The sequence below is a fragment of the Centruroides vittatus genome, unplaced genomic scaffold, assembly GCF_030686945.1.
Source record: "Centruroides vittatus isolate TY-2023 unplaced genomic scaffold, ASM3068694v2 contig_3078, whole genome shotgun sequence".
Classification (NCBI taxonomy): domain Eukaryota; kingdom Metazoa; phylum Arthropoda; class Arachnida; order Scorpiones; family Buthidae; genus Centruroides; species Centruroides vittatus.
This window is the reverse complement of record NW_027121980.1, coordinates 36,159-56,991: the sequence shown is the minus strand read 5'-3', so window position 1 is coordinate 56,991 and position 20,833 is coordinate 36,159. Positions and strand designations below refer to the sequence as shown.

The 20,833-nt window shown below is 31.5% G+C and overlaps 1 protein-coding gene across 1 annotated transcript; it reads right to left on the bottom strand.

The window, feature by feature from the left end:
• Nucleotides 1–9,693: 9,693 nt before the first annotated feature.
• Nucleotides 9,694–18,654, bottom strand: LOC136973061 (patched domain-containing protein 3-like). Its single transcript, XM_067267748.1, has 3 exons — nucleotides 17,679–18,654; nucleotides 14,547–14,752; nucleotides 9,694–11,079 (listed from the first exon to the last, which is right to left on the bottom strand). The coding sequence occupies exons 1-3, from the start codon at nucleotides 18,652–18,654 to the stop codon at nucleotides 9,694–9,696; spliced, it is 2,568 nt and encodes an 855-aa protein (XP_067123849.1).
• Nucleotides 18,655–20,833: the final 2,179 nt, after the last annotated feature.

The window sequence follows — 20,833 nt, the reverse complement described above, 5'->3', positions numbered from 1 at the left end:
TTGCAGATCTTGTACGAATTTATTCATATGTATTTCCGAGAGAAATACATACGAATGTGAAAAGTAATGCTAAACACGAGACACCGTGGATATAAATTTTGCAAATTGGAAAGATTATATGCCGAAGTATTAAAACCCATATTATTTAAAAAGAATGATAGAACGTGGTTCATGAAAGAGGTAATTGCCACTTTGAAGAAATGCAAAACTGTTGACTACAGTGATAAAATGTGCCTTGAAGTATGAATTCCTTGCACAATATACATTTCAAACCGAAGAAAACAATGCAATAAAATCTCCCTTTTTATTTTTTATTTAGGATCCCATTTTGAGAGAAGAAATTGCGATAGTAGGGAAATGTACCGTTTGGATATTATGGCAAATTATTTATTATGGTTTGGGTCTTATTTCCGGAACAATACGATAAAGTAACAAGTATGACTCAAAATCTTGGAATAACTTCCACCGTAAAAGCGCATACGAACGTATACGTTCAAAACAGCTTTGTTTTAATGTTACGGTGTGTTTAAGACGTAAATGTTGACGAATTATAGAATCAGATTGTGGCATCCAGTCAATAATTCGACCGCCGCTGGTTATTGTGAATCAATGGCGTGCCAATCAATGAGGCCAGGAAAGAATCCAGTATAACAGTTGGCTGTGTCGTTTTCGACAGCCTACAAGTATGCCTTCTCGACAATTTTTTTCGTATGTCCTTTTATGGTTGGAACTATTCAAAGAAAAAGCTCCGAAAATTTTCGTTTATATTTAGAATCACTCTGTGAAATTCATATTTCATTTAAGGAAACGAAAGTATTCGATTTTACTGCAAGAGGAGCGCGTATGGCAGGAATTTGTTTGTCAATCCACGCTCACGACGTATTAAAAGCCACGTATACTTATGTCGATCCTTATAAGTGTCAAATTAAACAGTATCAAGACTCACTCATGGAGGATTTGGATGTTTTGCGTAGATTTCTCGATGTATGTCGAGGACGTCCCCCGAGTGAATCGGAAAAAGCTAACTATATATTAATGGTTTGTGTATATCCATTCATTAGTTTTTTCCAACCAATGACTTGTTACAATATGTTTTTCCTTTATTTTTTAGAACGTTATTCCACAAACACCTTCATTGCTAAACGTATTGGAAGGAGTGATAAAATGTAATAAATTCCTAACAAATGGCATATTTTGTAAAACTTAAAATTGTTATCAATCCGAATAATCTTTAAGGCTAAAAACATTTCTGTAATAACAATCGGACATTTTCGCGCTGATTTAATCTTAAATCTTGTTATGTATATAATAAAAGTGATGACGTTCTACCTGTTTCTTTTGTTTTTTCGATTTATTAGATATTTTATTAAAATTGGAGTTATGTAACAGTAGTATGGGGTGTTAACAAATAAAGAAATGTTGAATATCGTCTACAGGAAACGAGGAATATCTGTTGCTTTAATATTTAATACTTGGTATTTTCTGGAAAATGCCCGTTGTAATGATCGAAATAGAAATTTATCGTGCAGATCAATGCAAATTGATAGCAATCGTAAACTCGATTGACACCGCTCGCAACCAACAATCAGACTGTAGACTTTACGAATTTTGACCTCTAATATTTGAACCCACACATCAGAATTTCGGCTTCGTCTCGACCTCGGTCTTGCCGAGTCATACATATACTCTGTATTATGAGTGATAGAGGCACCGTGAAATAACATTAATTTTAAAAAATGAGCCCGTTACAAAACAATACAAACAAATTGATTGTTGATTTATTATGATATCATACAATAATTAATTTATTAAAAAAATCAGTGATAAAATAAAGAGATAAATGTCTTTAACCATATTGTATAGGATACACTTGTCCCAAAATGATAGTCAGTTCAACACAATAATTGATTGCCAAATATTACTTTTTTATAATATATTGTTTTAATCAGATCTTTTCCTCTCCTGATCTGTGATTTCGTGCCAAGCGTGTCATTGCTAGGATATAAAACGTTTTCTATAGGATTAAACTGTCCCACGTTCTCCTGACGTTATGACATACCCTTTATCGAAATTAACTCCCAAGTTGATTTTGTAATAAGAGCCGGAGCATTAGCGAGGTTGAGGCCGAAGTTTTCAACGCGAAAACGTGTACGTCGGACGTTCGGCGCCGCTTTCCTGTAAGCCTAGAAGTTTGTCAATGGCGTTTGGAAAGTCGATGGAATCGTGCTCGACATTCCAAACACCATTGTCAAACTTCTAGGATTACAGGAAAGCGGCGCTCAACGTCCGACGTACACGTTTTCGCGTTGAAAACTTCGGCCTCAACCTCGCTATTATCTTGTTGAATTTGGAAAAACTTTTTCAAATTTTTCCTTAAAGTGGAATTAGATGCATTTCTAGTACATGATATCCTACGGTAAAAATCTAGCAATGAGTTGCTTAATTTTCCCGGCATATTTAAAACTGCGTGTGTGGCGTCATCTGTTACGATATTTTATCATAAAAAACTTTTATTTTTAATTATTATAAAATGACAAAAAGCTTAATTCTGAGGGTAGGGATGGGTTTTATAAAAAATTGTAAATGCTAATAATGAGTAAAATCATTATTAAGTCCACTGTACTCGTGATATGACACACGACCCCACTGTCTCCCAAACCACACAATCTTTAGCCACCAAATTTCAATAAAATTAATCTCCTAAAACACAAACCTCCCTACAAAATTTCAGAATTTTTCAACAAAAGATACTAGAGAAAATTATGCTTCCCCCACGCACTTAACATCCACGTATAGACGGCCGGATGGCCTACCGCTCTGGGGTACCCGGGATCGAATTCGAACGGGTCGAATAATCCCCAGGATTTTTTCGGGGGGTGGTCCGTTCGGATATGTCGTGCGCCGTCCCTCACCACCCGGTCGCCCCATTGTGGGCCTGGCCGAACCCATAATGGGCCTACTAGAAGAGGCCCTCTTAGTGCCCACAGGGCGGAAAGAGTTAAAAAAAACATCCACGTATACAGAAAAAAAATCCGCTGTTTTGCATTTATCGACGTTTAACCGTGTCCTGAGTACAAGGATGTAAAAATTTCAGAGGTCATTTTTTTTTTTTTTTTTTTTTTTGACATATTGCCATACTTTTCCTCTGTTATATATGACAGCCAGGAAATCAAAAACCTAGCCAGATTCAACGGAATTACAAATAAGCTAAAACTACTGTATTATTACCGATGTTATTAGACAGCTATACAGGGTGTCCCATTTTAATTTTTAGACCAAAATATCTCGAAAAACATACATACAACGAATGAAAAAAGGGGACACAAGTCGGATCTACTAATTTCCTCATAGAATAATGCTACTATCGCGAAACGACAACAATATATTTTTGAATGGGCACCGCAAAGTTTATAACGTATTCGAATTCTACGGAAAGAAAGCCATATCTTTATTCGGAATATTTTGATAGAATGATGCACCTATGAGCGTTGATATTTTTTTACTTTAAACAATTATGTCCTGGCAAGCGTAATTGACAGACTGGCTGCTTTTGTTTTTCGTGTAATACCGTTTGTATTCCATTCTGTATGATTAGAACTTGTCGTTGAACATTTCCACTTGTTTCTAAAATAATAATACTTTTGAAAAGGTAAAACAATGTATGATACAAGACAGTGGAGAGTAGAAATAAACTGATGTTTTCTATGAAAATATGAAGTTGATTACAATAGACGAAAGTGAGTTTTACGACGTTTGTTTGAATGAAAAAACGAATATAAATGATTTATTTGAAGTGGTGATTTGCTTTTTTATCTTTATATCACAATATGAATCTACGAGCATCAAGTCTTTGGCTCTATGGCTATGCATATCGTCGTCATAATAAGCCTGTGCGATTGATCCAACAACGTGAATAGTATAAGATAAGTACACCACGGAGCCAAACACTTGGTGCTCATAGATTCATCAGATTTTCTTAAAGTTGACATCGAAAGAGGTGTCGCGTTTTGATCTTTTCGCTTTCGGAATGTGTAAGAAAATGTACGAATTATCAAGAAGAGATTATATATTATATTAATATTAAATAGCCAAATATTTTCGAACATTTTTTAAACTTTCGAAACATTATTAATTAGCATATTATATTATTATAATTTTTATAGGATATAATGAAAGAGTGATATTTAAAACTTTAAGGAATGGAAATTAGATTCATGTTAACGTATAGTTATGCAAATGGAAAGCTGACATCGACTGATAAAAAGAATTAAAGAGCATTGTGGATTTCTTACAGAATTAGTTATGTACTTATGGATTTGAAAGATTTTTAGGAATTTAGGAACATGAGTAACACTGAAGAAGACGTACAGGAAGTTGTAACAGTTGGAGGTATTTCTTAACTAATCACGTAACATTTAAATTTAATTCGTTTCCATGTTGTTGCTATTATAATGCCTTTTACGTTATGATATTCGTCGTTACGGTAACGCTTCATCCCTTAATGTCTTATGCCGACCAATAAGGGCTTCCGGGTAACGTCGTGCAATTAGGAAAGATTTTCTTTAAAATGGTAGAATCTCTCGCGACGGAATGTAGCGAATTGGAATTTACAAAAATTCATAGAATTTTAGTTAAGAAGAGTGTAATATTTGTTAGTTTAATTTAGTTTACCATTAGGAGTCGTTACAGTTTTAAATTTAACGACGTGCAAGCTAAGCGTATTTGTAATCCTTGATATTGTTTTTAATATGGTCCAACTCCTTAAAATTGTAAAAGGAAGCGCATGAAATCGGACAAGAAATACATTCCGGCTTCTTGTGAATTTGCAAGTAGTGAAATATAAGCTGAAAACCATTTCTTTCTACAGAAACACTGAATGCATTGAATCTCTGGAAAAGTAAAATTCGATTTAAAGAAGTTTGAATGTATCCATAGTTTTCTGCGTATAACTTATCAAATAAAATCTCTCTCTTATTTTCAGGCAGCAACTGTATACCACTCTATGTAGGCTGTGGAAAGGAAGCGTGGTCTGATGCTTACGGAGCTTACGCTTTCAGACCTTGTACGTATTTTTTTATATGTGCTGTTACAACCAGACAAACGCTTACGTGTAGAAGAATATTAGACGGGAAACACTATTCATGTCCATTTTGTAAATTGTAAAGATTATATTCCGGCGGAATAAAACCGATACGATTTGCCAACTACGGTAATACATGGTAATACATGGTAATACGAAAAGGAAAATTCCTGCTTTGTCGAAATGTACAGCTTTTGACTATCCTAGAAATGTGTGCCTTGAAGTATGCATTATGCTATCTACACAATATATTTTTTCCTACTGAAAATACGATATAATAAAAAGTTGCTTTTTCATGTTATTTCATGTAGAATCCCGATTTGAAAGTACATTTAGAGATGGCCGAAATGTACATTAATACAAATCTATTAAATTATTTGACTTTGTTTGGACACTATTTACGGAACAAAATGGTAACAAATGAGGTATGTCCTGCAATTGAAATTCTGTATGTACTGTTATGTCTTTAATTATTTAATTTATGATTTTACTTAAGGAAACTACAATATTCACTTTATCTGAAAGAGGGCGGCGTATGGCAGGAATTTGTTCGTCAATCCACGCTCACGACGTATTGTAAACGAATTTCGGTTACATCGATCCTTACAGGTGTCCAATTAAAAAGTATCAAGACATACTGATGGAGGATTTGAATGTTTTACGTAGATTTCTCGAAGTATGTCGAGAACGTCCCCCGAGTAAATTGGAAAGAGATCGATATAATATTAATGGTTTGTATATATACATTCATTACTTAATTTTTTTACTTTTATTCTACTAATGATTTGTTACAATACTTTTTATTTTTTCCAGGGTGAAATTCCATAAACTCAGTGTCCGAAATTGTTAAATGTATTGAAAGGAGAGTGTAAAATAGAATAAAGATGTTGGTAACAAATGTCACGTTAAATCATTTGTAAAAGTTTATATTTAGACTGATGATATTGTATTATTAATGCAAAAAAACATTTTTGTAATAATAATTCTAATTTTCACTGTGATGTAATCTTAACTTTTATTATATAAATATCAAGATTTGTCATATAAACGTTTGGTGTGCTTTTTTCAATTTACTCAATATTTTATTTGAATTATATAACAATCCTACCTAGGGTTGCCAACCGTCCTTTTGTGGAAAGAACAGTCCTTTTAATCAGCTTTCCTGTCCTTGTCCCTTTCGGCATTTTCTTAAACCCAAAATGTGCTTTACTTCAAAACTAAAAATTTCTTACCGCTGAATAAAGACATTTCGCGTTCTGATTTGAACATTTGGCTACTTTTTGACTATTTTTTCGAAATTATTTGGCTACAAAAGCTAAAAACATTTGGCAACTCGGGTCTACGTGTAGAATGTGCTTCCTTTTCATTTTTTTCGTTTGTTCTAAAGTATGTACTTATGCCTACTTATATATAATAATCACTGTTTTAATTTGGTACTTTTTTCGTTAAATCATTTATACGCATACAAATACGCATACTTTTTGTGTTCGTCACATTTTATTAAGTGCTGTTATCCCCCATAAATAAATTATGGAAGCGACAAGAAAAAAGTCCAAGCGATTATGTTCGTATAACAAAAATTGGGAAAAATATTATGTATGGAGGGCGGGAACTATTAATTCACAAGAAGCAAAGTGTACTATTTGTCATGAATGATTTGCAATTAAACTGGAAAAAAAAATTTATTTTAGTGCAGATAATGGAAATTGTAATTTTTGAACATTTTTCCTAAATACAACCTTAGTTTTATAAAAACGTTGTAAATGCTAATAATGAGTAAAATCGTCATTTAGTTCGACCCTACTGGAGAAAAAAACCATCCCCTTCTCTCCATCTCTCGATCTTTAATCACCAAAACTTAACACACAAACCGATGCAAAATTTCAAAACTTTTCGACAAAAAGAACAGGAGTTATTAAGCTTGAAAAAGGGTGAACAAAGTCGTACTCTCCATACACACAAACATAGATACATACAGAAAACACCCCCGAATTTTTCTGGATTTCTCGACGTTTCGTGGTCTCCCGAGTCCAAAAATGTAAAAATCTTGGTGGTCATTTTTTGATCCATCTCCATACTTTCCCTCTGTTATATAACAGCCGGGAAAGTAAAAATTCAAATTATTAGGGAGCAAGAAATTCGGTTCTATGTAAGATTGCTGAGCGAAAACGTTACGCAACTTCTTGCTGGACTGTTGTTATATATTATTAGAAAATGTAGAATTGAGATAGAGCCAAAAACAAATGGTCTTACTCTACCTTTTTAATTAAAGTGAGGATTAGTCAAAAATGAACTTTCCTCAATCGCTGTATATAGAAGACATTTTGGGTTACTTTTTACGATCTGAACCAAACGATGCCATTGATTTTTTTCAGCGCTTGACCTATATTTTTACATTAACCAAACTTTGTTTTCACTGAAAATTATAAATGGTTACTTTTCTTTAATTTCCATGCTGTATTTGAGGTCGCGAGTAAGGTTCGAACATCCATCTTAAAATGTTAAAATCTGTTGAATTCGGGAATACGACCTTTTCTTTGACGATTCGGTACGAGTAGCCCTTAGCGACAAGAAAGGAATCAATGGAGAATCGAGAATAGGGGTACGGACCAATCGGACTATGCAATTGTAGATGCGAACCCCATTAAAATACTCAGGTACTCGGCACGTTTCTTTCGGAGCTTTCTCTAAAGTTTCACGCGTGCCAATCAGCTATTCTACCCTAAGTGTGACAGCTGTTTTGGTTCGCCGAACTCTCGGGGTCCACCCTTCGAGTGTCATCGAACCGTCTGCCGCTCCGGAGCTTGCTACAACTAACTGTAGGAGTGAAGATCCACGGGTCCACCACACAGAACATCTTCGAAATGTGACGGCTCTGCGATGTGAAGAATGTGAGGTGGAGAGGCATCTCCTTGCACATTCTTCATATCTCCACCCCACTTACGCTGGTCAATTTCTCTCGCCACTTTGAACGACTAATCTCTTCCTCTAAAAGAGACGTCGATCACGTGCTTCATACGATATCGGATCCGTAATTAAGCCTGACGAGTGGTCCTCACTTGTTGGAATGTTTTGATCTTTACAAGACACGTAATTATTCGATAACAACGACGCCTAACAACGAGCAACAATGCTAAAATTCATAGTTACCAAAATTAATAAGAAATAAAAAAATTATAAAGCATTTTCGTGAAAATAAATACATTTTCTAAAGTAATAATAATTTAAGAGTTGTGTTATATAACAAAATAATAAAATGACTAATTAAACGTTGACACCATGTTTACGGTCATTAAATTAAACGTGTTATTTTTATAATATGTGATTGAAATTTCCTTATATTTTAAATCGATTTTATTTTTATTTTACAAATATTTCATGAAAAATTTACAAATTTACACGATTGTTTTTGATTTTATTTACATTTCAATTGTCTAAAGAATTATTTACATATAATCTATTTGAGCACAAATAGCGAGTTTTTCTTGAAAATTGTGTTAAATCATTTCCGTTATTATCACTTGCATTATCTGTAATTATCTTAATTATATTATAGACAAAAAAGCGAGTGATGTCTGTTTAAAAGTGGTGCTAATGATACACACAACTTCACACACAGAGATAAGTGTTATTCTGTTATAAGTAATAAACAATACACTAACGACATATATACATTCCATAATAATTACTTGAGCACTTATTGAGCACGTACTGTACAATCATTATTCTTGCTCCATACAAAGCAATATAACCACGAATCGGGAAAACACCTATTATAAAACTCACAACGATTTACGTAACTGTTTTGGCAAGAAAAATTAAAATTGAGGTAGCTCTATCTGTTATGATATTTTATTCAAACAACTTTTCATATTATTAATTAGGTTCAAATGGTAAAGGACTAATTTTGAGCATAGAGACGAGCTTTATAAAAACTTCTTTAAGTCCGATCCCACTCGAGATATCATACACCAATCCCTTTTATCTCTCCACCCCTCGAGCTTTAACCACAAAAATTTAACAGCATCAATCCCTAAATACACAAACCTTCCTGCAAAATTTCAGGAATTTTCGACACATTCACATACACAGATACTAACATCCACGCAGAGAGAAAAACACCCTTTTTTTTTTTTTCTTTTTGCATTTCACGACGTTCTAAGGTCCTGATACTAAAATGTAAAAATATCCGGAGGAGTCATTTTTTGACCGATCGCCATACTCTCCTCTGTTGTATATAACAGATCAGAAAGTATAATTAACATCCCAATTTATTGTATTTCAGTTTCGATTGCATTTGCTCGGAGAACAAATATCCAGTTTTATGATTGGTGTTTTAATTAATCTTCTTCGGGTCGTTTTTATTGCATGGTTCAATATAATAGGAAAAATTGCAGCTGCCCTCATACAAAATCACTAAGTTTATGGATGGATAGTATCTTATATTTTTATGTATAAAGTAATATTCTTCTTGTATACAAATGCTATGAATATGATTATACTAAAAGTTATTATCTGGAAAACATTTTTATGTTTGACAATCGACAATACTTTTATAGCAAAACCAATATAAATGACACTAAAGATTTTATATTTACAATGCTTTCCGAAACTTACAAAGTACTATCAGTCACGTAGATGATATTAATTCCTGTACTTTGTTGTGCGGATGTGTTCATGTTCCTCTCTGTCTCCTTGGCGCTGGTCTTTGAACTCTCCCATTTGCTTCTTAAATAATGATACTTTTGAAAAATTCTATCGATCAACGAGATAATTATGGGAACAAATGCTATCCCATGAATACTTGCGATTATGCAGGCTAAGATGATAATTTTAATGGACAACAGTGTTTCTTTTTCCGAAACATTTAACGCCGCTATGATTGCGAGTATCGTAGTCATACTACCTTGTACAATTGGAGTTGCTGTCATACTTATTGCATTCTCCAAACGTTTATCCGGACAATTCTCTGCGGCAGATATATATGCGCAGGAAACGTGTGCGGCGTAATCGACAGAATACCCGATAACAACAATCAGGACAGACACAGAGGTGATATTAAGCCCAACAATTAAAAGGAACATGAAACCCATAACACCGGCTCCTACCGAAATTATGCTGAACAATACACAAACAATACAAATGACATTTGGTAGCATGGTGCAGGATATAATAAAAACAGTGAACAACACAATGCATAAAGTCTGAATCGTAGTTGTAGGTATGGCGTCAAGAATATCAAAATGGTAAAACAATGGATGATACACGACAGTGGAGAACGGAAAAGAATTCAACTTTTCTCTAAAATTATTAAATTGATTGTAAAAATCACTTCCGTTTTTCGTAATGTTTGTTTGAAAGAAGAAACGACTAGAAACGATTTTCGTCAAGTTGCCATTGAAAGAGATGTCGTGTCTGAATCTTTTCGCTTCTGGAATGCGTAAGAATAATTTTCGAAGTACGAAGATGAAATCTTCCGAGTTTGTAAGATTATATCCGTTGATAAAAGAATTAATTCTATTGTCTGAAATAAACTGTAAATAGCTTCTGAACCAGGATTCGGTCAAAGATCCAGCGATTAGAGGATCCGACTCGAGAGTTTGTAACATATCTTGCACATTTCGTTGAGTCGTGGGATTTGAATAGTCTAATTCCTCTGTGATGTACAATTGTAATCTGTATTTGTATTGATTATAATACTTTTCATTCGTTTTATGATAATAATATCGATAAGTACCGTGAACTAAATTCATGTCTAATTCCTGTTCGTACGAAAATTTCGTTAATCCCCATATCGAAATTCCCAAATAAATAAAATACACCAACAGAACAATGACTGCTGTCAACCTTTTCTTCATCAGTGTGTTAAAAATGTCGACAAATTTTGTGAGAGTGATTACAGTTTTGTTGTCCTTTTCGTTCTTCGAATCTTCTGGACGTACGAAACAGAAAATTCTCTGTAATAAAGTTTCGTTTTCTGAAATGAAGGAAAATGGAATCTGTAATTAATCAATGATTTATAATTTATTTTGAAAAATAATAAATCTTATCTGATATAATAAAAAGTAGTTAATATTCCAGATTTGTCATTATTCACTTAAACCGAAAATATTGGTGTTTTAAATAGAAGTAGCCTATACTAAACAATGTGTTACAGAAGAGGTTTAAAATAATGGTTCTCCTCTGGAAAGTTTAGCTCAATTAACTGAGTGTATCGATAAAAGTTAAACTGTTAAACTGCTACTTTATAATATAATTGATTTTTCAGAATTCGGGAATATAATTAACGAAACAATGGAAGGTTTAAAGTTCTTTGTATAACAGTTTACAGAGAGCATCTAATGGAGGTATAAGAATTGGTCTTGTCGATGTTTTTCAAAGTGGTTCCTCAGAACCCCTAGGGTCCTTCGAACCACTGACGGTCCGTGGCAATTTAAAATTAATTTCGAGTTGCCTGGACAACGTTAGGAGATCTGCGAAAAGTTTAATAAAATATAAAATGATTGTGACCCATTTTCATTCTTACGATAGTTAAAAATATATTGTAATAAATAAATTGGTAGTCGTTATTACGTCTTGAGTAATGTATAAGTATAGATAAGTATACTTAAAATACATATAATGACAAGCATTGCACGGTGAAAATACTAGCTAAAGCTTGCCCATTTTGAAAAGGGCTCTGTGCTTCGTGTATTGCATACATTGTGACTTTATAGAATTTATTTTGTTTCATTACAGAGTTTTATACATTTATTTAATTTCTCTTTCCAAAACAGTGATGATTATTGGTTGTTTTTTATAATTATAAAAACTACTTAATGACTAAAAATATATAAATAATTCATTTATTTTAATGAAAAATGTGGTTTTCTTAGTGTTTACGGCATTAGCTCTTTCATTTGGGTATTAAAATCAACACTTACGATAGGTGTTGATTTAATATTCGAATGAAAGAGCCGGAACATCAATCTTCTTTGACAAATTTAACGAAGTTAATAAATTAGAATTGACGTTTCATTCAAGTAAATTGTTAAACGAATTTTGTAGTGATTACCGTCTATTAATTTGAAATTATTGTAGGCTTACTTCACGGTGATAAAAGTGAGAAGTTTAATTTTGCGTCATTTTGATTTAGTTTTCGGTTTCACACCATTTGTTTTGAAAGAAATTACTAATTTTTACGTCGTGTTGGTGACGGGTTCTGATCGCACAACCAGTTTTGACTTATTTATGTATCAATTAATAAGACGATGACTAAAGAACTTTGAAATCCCGTAAAGCGTAAAATTTCGATATGGAATATTAATGTCGCTGAATCATTTGGCGCATTGTCAAACTTGTTACTTATTGAAATTGATAAATTAAGTCTCGATCATTTGGAATTTAGTTAAAGCAGTAACCCAACTAGGTATAATTTATTAACAACAACAAAAAAAATAATAATAAAATGTTACTTAATAATGAAAGAAATGTCCATAAATAGTGTGCCATTTATTGATTTCTTTTTCCTATTCCAAAAAGTAACAAATATTCATCAAAAATTACGTGTTAAAATTGCAATATTTTTGTTTCTTTTATGGAAATTTTGTTTTGGAGCTATTTAGTAAAAGTGAAAGACTAAACAAAATGTCTATCTGTCGAAAGGGAATGTCGATGATGTAGATCAGGGGTGGCCAACTTTTGTGTACATAAGATCTACTTTTTATCCTAAAATGTGTCTCGATCGACTTGTTTTCATAGGCATAGTCTAAGTGGAGAGGGGGAGGTGCGTAATACATACTACGTTTATACGGTATTTCAGTACGAGGTGCACTCCCGCGAGCTACGGGTAGATAAGCAAAATATATTCAAAACTATTTTTCTATTTTTTAAATCACTTATTAAGTATTCGAGATATAAGGCTCGTAAAAAAATAAATTTCCAGACCCAACTTTTGATATTTGTAGCTACCAGTTCATTCCGTACAGGCGGTACCTAAAAAAATCTTTCAAGATAGATTTTTAGTAACTTACAATATAATTTAATTTTTTTAAATCAATTGCAATGTATAAGTTGTGGTACTATTTGTTCGTAAATATGAAAAAGTACAGTATGGCTGATAATTTGATTGAAGACTATCATGGAAGAATGATATAAGATTTTTAGATTTATTCTTTGTTAATCTATCGATCGCGGGAGTGCACGTCGTACCGAAACACTCTGTATATCTACCTACGTAAAAACAACATAATTATTTAACGGGCCAAAAAACTCACATCCAGGGGAATTAAAACAACATGAGTAATTATTAACAATATTTATTAATTCGAATTAGCTACAGATAAAGAGAGATTTAGAATCTATTTTATTACCTTAATAATAATGGGAAAAATAGTAATAATATTGTTAATACATGTACTAAAGAAAAGAAGCTACCGTATGACAGTACCAAATATTCAAGCTAAATGGCTGTTTTTCTATGAGTCGAGTCATAACTACATGCATACTGTCGCGTTTGCTTGTTACGTTTAGGCGTTGCGTTCAGTTACAAGTGTAACACATAAAGTAAAGACACCGCGAGCGGTCGACCAAAATTGACTTCGCGATCGATCGGTCGATCGGCGATCGACTTGTTGGCCACCCCTGATGTAGATAATTCTCGTCCAATGTATTTAGTGTCTGTAATTGATAAATTATTTACCAAATTTGTGAGAATAAGGAAATTTACGTGTTAGTGTACGCAGATGACGCAGTTCTTAAAAGAATAAATTAATAACCAGATATTGGATATAGTTTCTGAATTCACACGTTTATTTGAATCTTTCATTTTAGCCTTTTGTATTGTTTTTTAACAAAAATGTACTTTACTAAAAAAAAAGTCAAAAATGCAACCTGGACTCTCTTTGTTAACCCATTTAATTGTAGCCTATATAGTGTTAATGCCTCTATTAAGATATTTCATTCGTTAGTTTATTTTGTGTTATCATGTTGTGCATCTGTTTGGGCAATACATCATCTTTAAGAATTGTAAGTTTTCTTTATATTTTTTCATAAAGTATTTAACCTTTCGAGAAAGATAAGTTTATCAGCGTGTATGGTACTTCTGGAGATTGGTGTTCTGAAGTTCCAGTTGTTTATTAATTTGATAATTAAATTTTAAATACCAATCTTGAAAATGACAATAAAGTTTCAATATGAATGTGTAATTTAAAATTTGATATTTTTAATATTAAATAACTGTAAATATGTTAAATTTGATAATAACGGAAATGATTTCCTGTTTTATCCGCCTCTTGTAACGGACAAAATGACAATTAGAAGATCTGAATAAATAAACGTTCTACGTGTTACATATACATTAAAATATCTTACCTGGAAATTTTATGAATATCAAGGAATGTAAACGATATTGTTCTGCTCTTCCGCATAGAACTAGTATGGCTGCAACGAAGGTAATTTGATAAACATAATCGAAGATCAAACATACCGCCATAAACATGCAAAATTTTTCATACATAGGAATAGTAGCAATAAATATTCCCGCAGAAAATGAAGCAATGTTGGTGAGAGAAGTAATGGTGATAGATACGCCCGATTCTGAGAACGTTTCAGCCATTCTTTCCTGCACAGATTTCGTGGGATCGGTTTTCATCCACGCTTTTAGTATGACAAATGTATCGTCCATACCAATACCTAAAATTAATTTGAATACAAATGAAATTATCATACGTAAACTATTTTTAATCTAATTCATTAAATAAGAGAAGCAATGTATACAAATACAATATATAAAAGAGTTTATGTGTGTTGTAGGTGTGTAGATTAAAGTTAAATACAGTTTTTAATTGAGAAAATAAGAAAGAAAGAGAAAGTATATGTAACCGAATACAGTATAATTATTTCATAAATATCATTCTGTTTAAAATATCATTAGTAAGTATGCTAATGTTTCTTTTCATTATAAATAGAATGACATTACTAATTTTTTAACCTTTTTCTTTTTAACTCTATTTAAAATTTATTTTGTATACTAGTACTTTCTATATATTAACAGAACTTATATAATAAGTCCTGTTAATATATAGAAAGTACTAGTATACAAAATAAATTTTAAATAGAATGACATTGCCTTCTTAAATTTGCATTCTTTCCATGAAATAGATAAAAAAAAACCTTACTAAATGGTAAACTCTAAATTATTATTGATACATATGTTTTTAAATAATATATCAAAAGCTCGATAGCAATAGAATAATCATGTCAGGTGTACTGAAAATATCAAGGTTAATGTTGTTTTTTCACGAAAATAAGTACACTCGCACTCAGTTTTTTATTGCTATATTTATAAATTACTTATCTAAATTTAAAGTAACACGTTCAATAACAATGCCACTGCAACTTATAAAAAGATATAAATTAATATAGACACGAAAATATGCGGTATATATACACAATTGAAGGTCACAGTTAAAAAAATTTTACCGGAAAAGTCATATTGGCCATCGCATAATATTGTATACAATGCAAATGTCACTGCTGCAAAGGTCATACTTCTCAGTGTAATGCCGAATTTTATCATTTATTTATTGTATTTCCTTGATTAGATTTATTTCCTCGTATCACTAAAGATATTACCCAGGCACTTCTTTCCTCCCTAACACATACAGCTTCTAGTAAATTCGTATTGTTTTTGAATAAAGTAAAACGAATTTTCTACAGTTCGTATCAACTTATTGAAAATTCTACCAGAGTTAATTTCATCTTTATTCAATTTATAAACATTTCAGATTGTATTCTAATAAATTATCTAAAGAAAAAAATGAAAGTAAAGCTCCTACAGATTCTGAAATCCGCGATATTTTTAAATGACCTGTACATTATATTATATTCACGTATTGCCGAACAGAAAGACAATTATCCTAACTGAAAACAAGTTTTTCCTCATTTATCATCAATGGTATAGCTAATTTTTAAACTAAAAATAAAGTATTGACTGATAAATGAATCACGCAAATTTAATACACGAAAGAATAAGTCGTCTATTAAATTTATTAAAATAAATTTTAAAAAATGCTGTACATTATCTTTATAAAATGCTGGAAGACATTATAGAACTGTATTTAAATTATAAATCAAAATTTGTACAAAATTTCAATTTGGAAATGTACACCTAGACTTAAAAGTAATAAATTGTAACAAAATTTCGAGCATTTTACTACATTCTAAGGGGAGGAAAACATTTTTTTATAGAGGATTTCTAATTGTATCGTTGGGAAAAAATGTACATTTGTACTACAACCTTTTAGATTTACATTCGAGCAGAGATAAAACAAGGAATTACACTTAATAAATCGAATTAATACGGAAAATATTGTAATTCAGTTGCCGAAATAATACGATTTCTTGATATTTTACGAATTTAATTACTACTACTGGGTAACAGTATTACTACTGTTTCATGCAATCGTCTGTCGGTCTTATTGAAAACGTAAACTTATAATCATTTAAATCTGATACGAAAGGTAAGAGGCGCGGGTAAATTATACTACACTTACATTTAAACCGTACAATACAATACCGTCGTACAATATATAAACAATACGATGCGGTTGTTGTGTTTGTCCGCAGTCTTATCTGTTTCACAATAAAGTTAAAAGCACAAAATAAAACGACAGCGATTTAAAAAGTAAACCTGAAAAGTTTGGGAAATAACTCGATATAACAGCCATCGAATGCAGAAAAACACAAAGATATTGACTTTCGTAACTATCTTTCCAGTCTGAAACCAAAATAACTAACTTTTCTCATATATAACTTAACAAGAACATAAATAGGATTATTATCGATGACATAAGGAAATAGAGTCATATTCAACCTTATTATATTTTAACCTAGTTTCTGATAATGTTTATAAACACACAGTCACAACAATAAAGAAAAATTAGTTCAAGTGAACTACAGTAAAAAAGAAATAGAAGAATAACTATTACACGCTAGTCAGAGGCAATAGTTAGATAAGTTTGAATTATTCCTAATTTATTTTTACAACTTTTCTTTAAAAATATTATTTTAAATTTCATAAATAAAGTCGAAGTTTTCCCGGATTATTCGATAATCTAAATTGACCAATTTTAGATCGTATTTTAAATAAGTTTTTTATTATTTTTAAAGGAAAAAATTTACAATAATGCGTGAATAATGTCTTCCTGTAATATTCGAAGAGATCTTTACAGAATTTTAATCGATAATTGTTTCATAAAAGAGATTATTATCATCAGTGTTAGGCCGAGTTAGGCTGCTACACAGGACTTTTTAATTTAATTATTATTATTTTTTTCAGAAATGTTGACTCAACATTGAATGAAGTAATATAACAGCTGCTTTACTTAGGCATTGATGGTTACACCAATTTAGATAGTCTTTATTATCAAAACCTAGGTTCGGACATGACAAAACAATTAACGACAAATAATTGAATTTCGTACTTTGACAGTTATAAAACTTTAAAAACTAAACTTGTAGTGTTTTTGTAGTGTTTGGTTAATGACCGTTTTCGGGCTTTGCTCCTGCGATAAGGTTTTACATAATATTAGTTGATTAAATATACAAAACGACTTACCTAAAATCAGAAACGGAACCATTGTTTCCATAGGAGACACTCCAATACCCGCATACTGTAATAAACCAAACCCCGAAATTATACTCATCCCGGTGGATACCGAAGACATGATTCCGGTCCAAGGCTTACTTCGCAGAAAATCTGGTGTTAAACAGCTGACAATAGTAAATGTCATCATTAATACAAGAGAACTCGGAATATATTTAAGGGTAGCCAGAAACAGTTGCTTTTTCGATTCGTCCCTGGAATGAGACACGTCTTTATTAATTTTAATATAAGAAAAGTTCAGTTTATTCACCGTGTCCACGAATCGATTTTCCCATTTTATGGCTATTTCTTCTGCTAATTTATTCGAATCGTATAAAAAATAGAACAATTTAACAGACTTGGCAGATAAGACGTAACCTTCTTCGTTCAGTTCTACACCACCCAAAGTTAAAACGTCGTAATTTCTGCTGATATTGCCATTGGGGTATTTCAACCGAAATGTTCCACTTTTGAATTCTTTAAGTTTGTTTTCTAGCAGAAGTATTTTGTTGACGTAACATTTTCCTTCGTTCTTCGCGCATATGTCTTTGTATTTCCAACCTTCCTCGTTAATAACGAAGTTTTGAATCTCTCGATCCAAACTTACGATTTCTCGAAAGATAAATTCTCGAAGAACCGATCCTCCGTCGAAAGCTTGGACAATGACAGTTCCGTAATGAATGTTGCGTAATACTCTTGCCGGGTCGAAATTCCTTTTAAAATTGGTGGGAAACAATTGCATCAGTCGTGATTTGTACTTGTCGATAATTCCTCCGGTTGGAACTATGGAATCTTCGTCTAGATCGTGATGGAAATTTTGAAGTCCCGTTGCTAATATTAGAGTCACGAAAATGGGTACCGTTATATACCACGAAGTATTCCGTGAAATATTTATTCCGTGTTTTTGAAATGCTTGAGAAAGATAATGGTAAGCAATTCCTATCATCATATTTCTTACCTGTAAAATATATAAAAATCTGTAAGTCAATAGAATAGTATTTGTATAAAAATAGAACTATTATTATGCCGCAGCATATTGTTAATTTACAATAAATTAATGTAATTTAGTGATCGAGTTACGGTGATAAAACTCGAAATTCTATTATTTTTAAACACGGTAACTATTTATTTTCTAAAGTAAAAATAAAGTAACATATAAAAAATTGTTTAGTTACTTAATTTACTTTCACTTAAAATAAATAAAAAATTCAATTTACTTTCCCGTAGAGATTCGAATGGCTTAAAGACAATTAAAGTTAAAAAATAAAAAAAGCAATACTCACCCTGAAAAGTATATCAATATGTAATATATTTGATAAGGAAAAAGGAAGAAGTTTATTCGAATGGGTCGATATCAATAGCAGCAGCAAGTGATGAAGCTATCACGCAAAAAGTAAAATAATCCGTTCATGGTAGTGAAAGTAAATAAAACTGGAAATTGGGATCAGTGCCAGTGTACTGTTCATCAAGATAAGGTTTTAGTACATTTTTTTAAATGTTTATTCTTAATTAAAATTCATTACTAAAGATAAAACGCGATTAAGTGAGATTAACGAAAAATTTGGGTCAGGCACAACTCGATCGCCAATCCTGTTTGAGTGATCGCAAGGCTTTCGTTGCAAGGTTCTCCTCTGTCAGTTACTATTGTTTAGTATGAAACTACCGTTATGATAAATGCTCAACAGATAATGATCTCAACAATAGAAAAAACGTCAAATATACATAATAAAATAAATTCTTTTTAAAATCTTACCTTGAATTTAATGCAAATTTAAGATGAATTTTACAATAAACCAATAGAATAACTTGTGAGAGCTTTTTAAATATCTTTGTTTTACTACTAATAAAAAATATTTTCTTCCTGTTAAACATTTTAAATTATTTTACCTAAAGTAATTTATTATAAATCAAAATTTGAAATTAAATAAATAATTTTAGGAATTGTTACAAGGATTTTTTCCTATTGACCCAATAATGTTAACGAGATTCATAAAAAATATGAAGGTTAAATATATAAATATGCTTTATGATTATTCTTCCTTTTATCTTAATTATTTAAAGTAAAGTTACTTTAAGTGAATTTTATTATATGAATTTTTATAATTTCATTTTTGAACTTTATAAGTGTCATTTATAGGTAATTTTGAAGATTCTTAGTATATTTACATTTGGCATGTCATTGCACCCGGAAAATAAGATATTTTTTTATTTACATCATTCCTTTTTATTTGTTTAAACAGACAAATCGCTAAAGGTCGTTCCTCAATAATATAAAATGATAACAGAATTCACCTATAATATCAAGCAATTATATAAAAATAACTATGTACACATCAACCAACTTAAAATATAAAGAAATGTTTCCTAAAAATAAAAAATATATATTAATTTTAGAATAATTAAAACGTATTCTATAAACAAAATATTCATAATATTAAATTTTTGTATAACTTCATTAAAATTAATTCCTTCGTTGCAGGTGATGCCTTGCACGTGTCTATACTACAACACCTCTTAGGAGCGTCATAGAACTTTGCTGTGTTTCTTGCTCGAAAAGTTTTATTTGATTTTATTGTTTATACAAAATAATAGTACAATAGTCCATATTATCATATTATACGTAATTTTTTCGGCACTCAGGAAACATTGCAGGTGCATTAAATCTGGAAGAGGTGGAATATGCGTCAGCGTATAATTCCCGGTTCGAACCCAGTCTTATCCGGATATGTCGGATCTCTTCACTACCCGCTCATCATTGTGAGCTACAATTATTAAAAAATATCACCACAAACAGCTTAATTAGCTTCTATTTTAATGGCACCAATATTTATCTGCGGAATAATATTAAACTTTGTAAAATATCTGTTATTAAAATTTCCATATTACATGAAAATATTATATAATAAAGGTCGTCTATTCGAAACATTGCATACATTTACGTTTTAATGCTAAAATGATTACGAAAGAATAGTGTATTAATCCAACTATTGTTAATACGAATTTAAAACTCGTCAAAATGTCGGGGATTAAGTACAGTTGTACCGCTCAATGTCACGATGTTAGAAATAGTACAGCAACTAGGACATTACAGTATAAGCGTGGTATAAATACTTATTGTGTTTCAAAAC

Excerpts from the sequence above, each read along its gene's own strand:
- LOC136973061 (XM_067267748.1), bottom strand. The coding sequence starts at position 18,654 with ATGATGATAGGAATTGCTTACCATTATCTTTCTCAAGCATTTCAAAAA. Across the intron at positions 14,753-17,678 it reads GGTTCCGTTTCTGATTTTAG|GTATTGGTATGGACGATACA; the intron begins GTAAGTCGTTTT and ends AATTAATTTTAG. Across the intron at positions 11,080-14,546 it reads AATTTTGCATGTTTATGGCG|ATTCCATTTTCCTTCATTTC; the intron begins GTATGTTTGATC and ends GATTAATTACAG.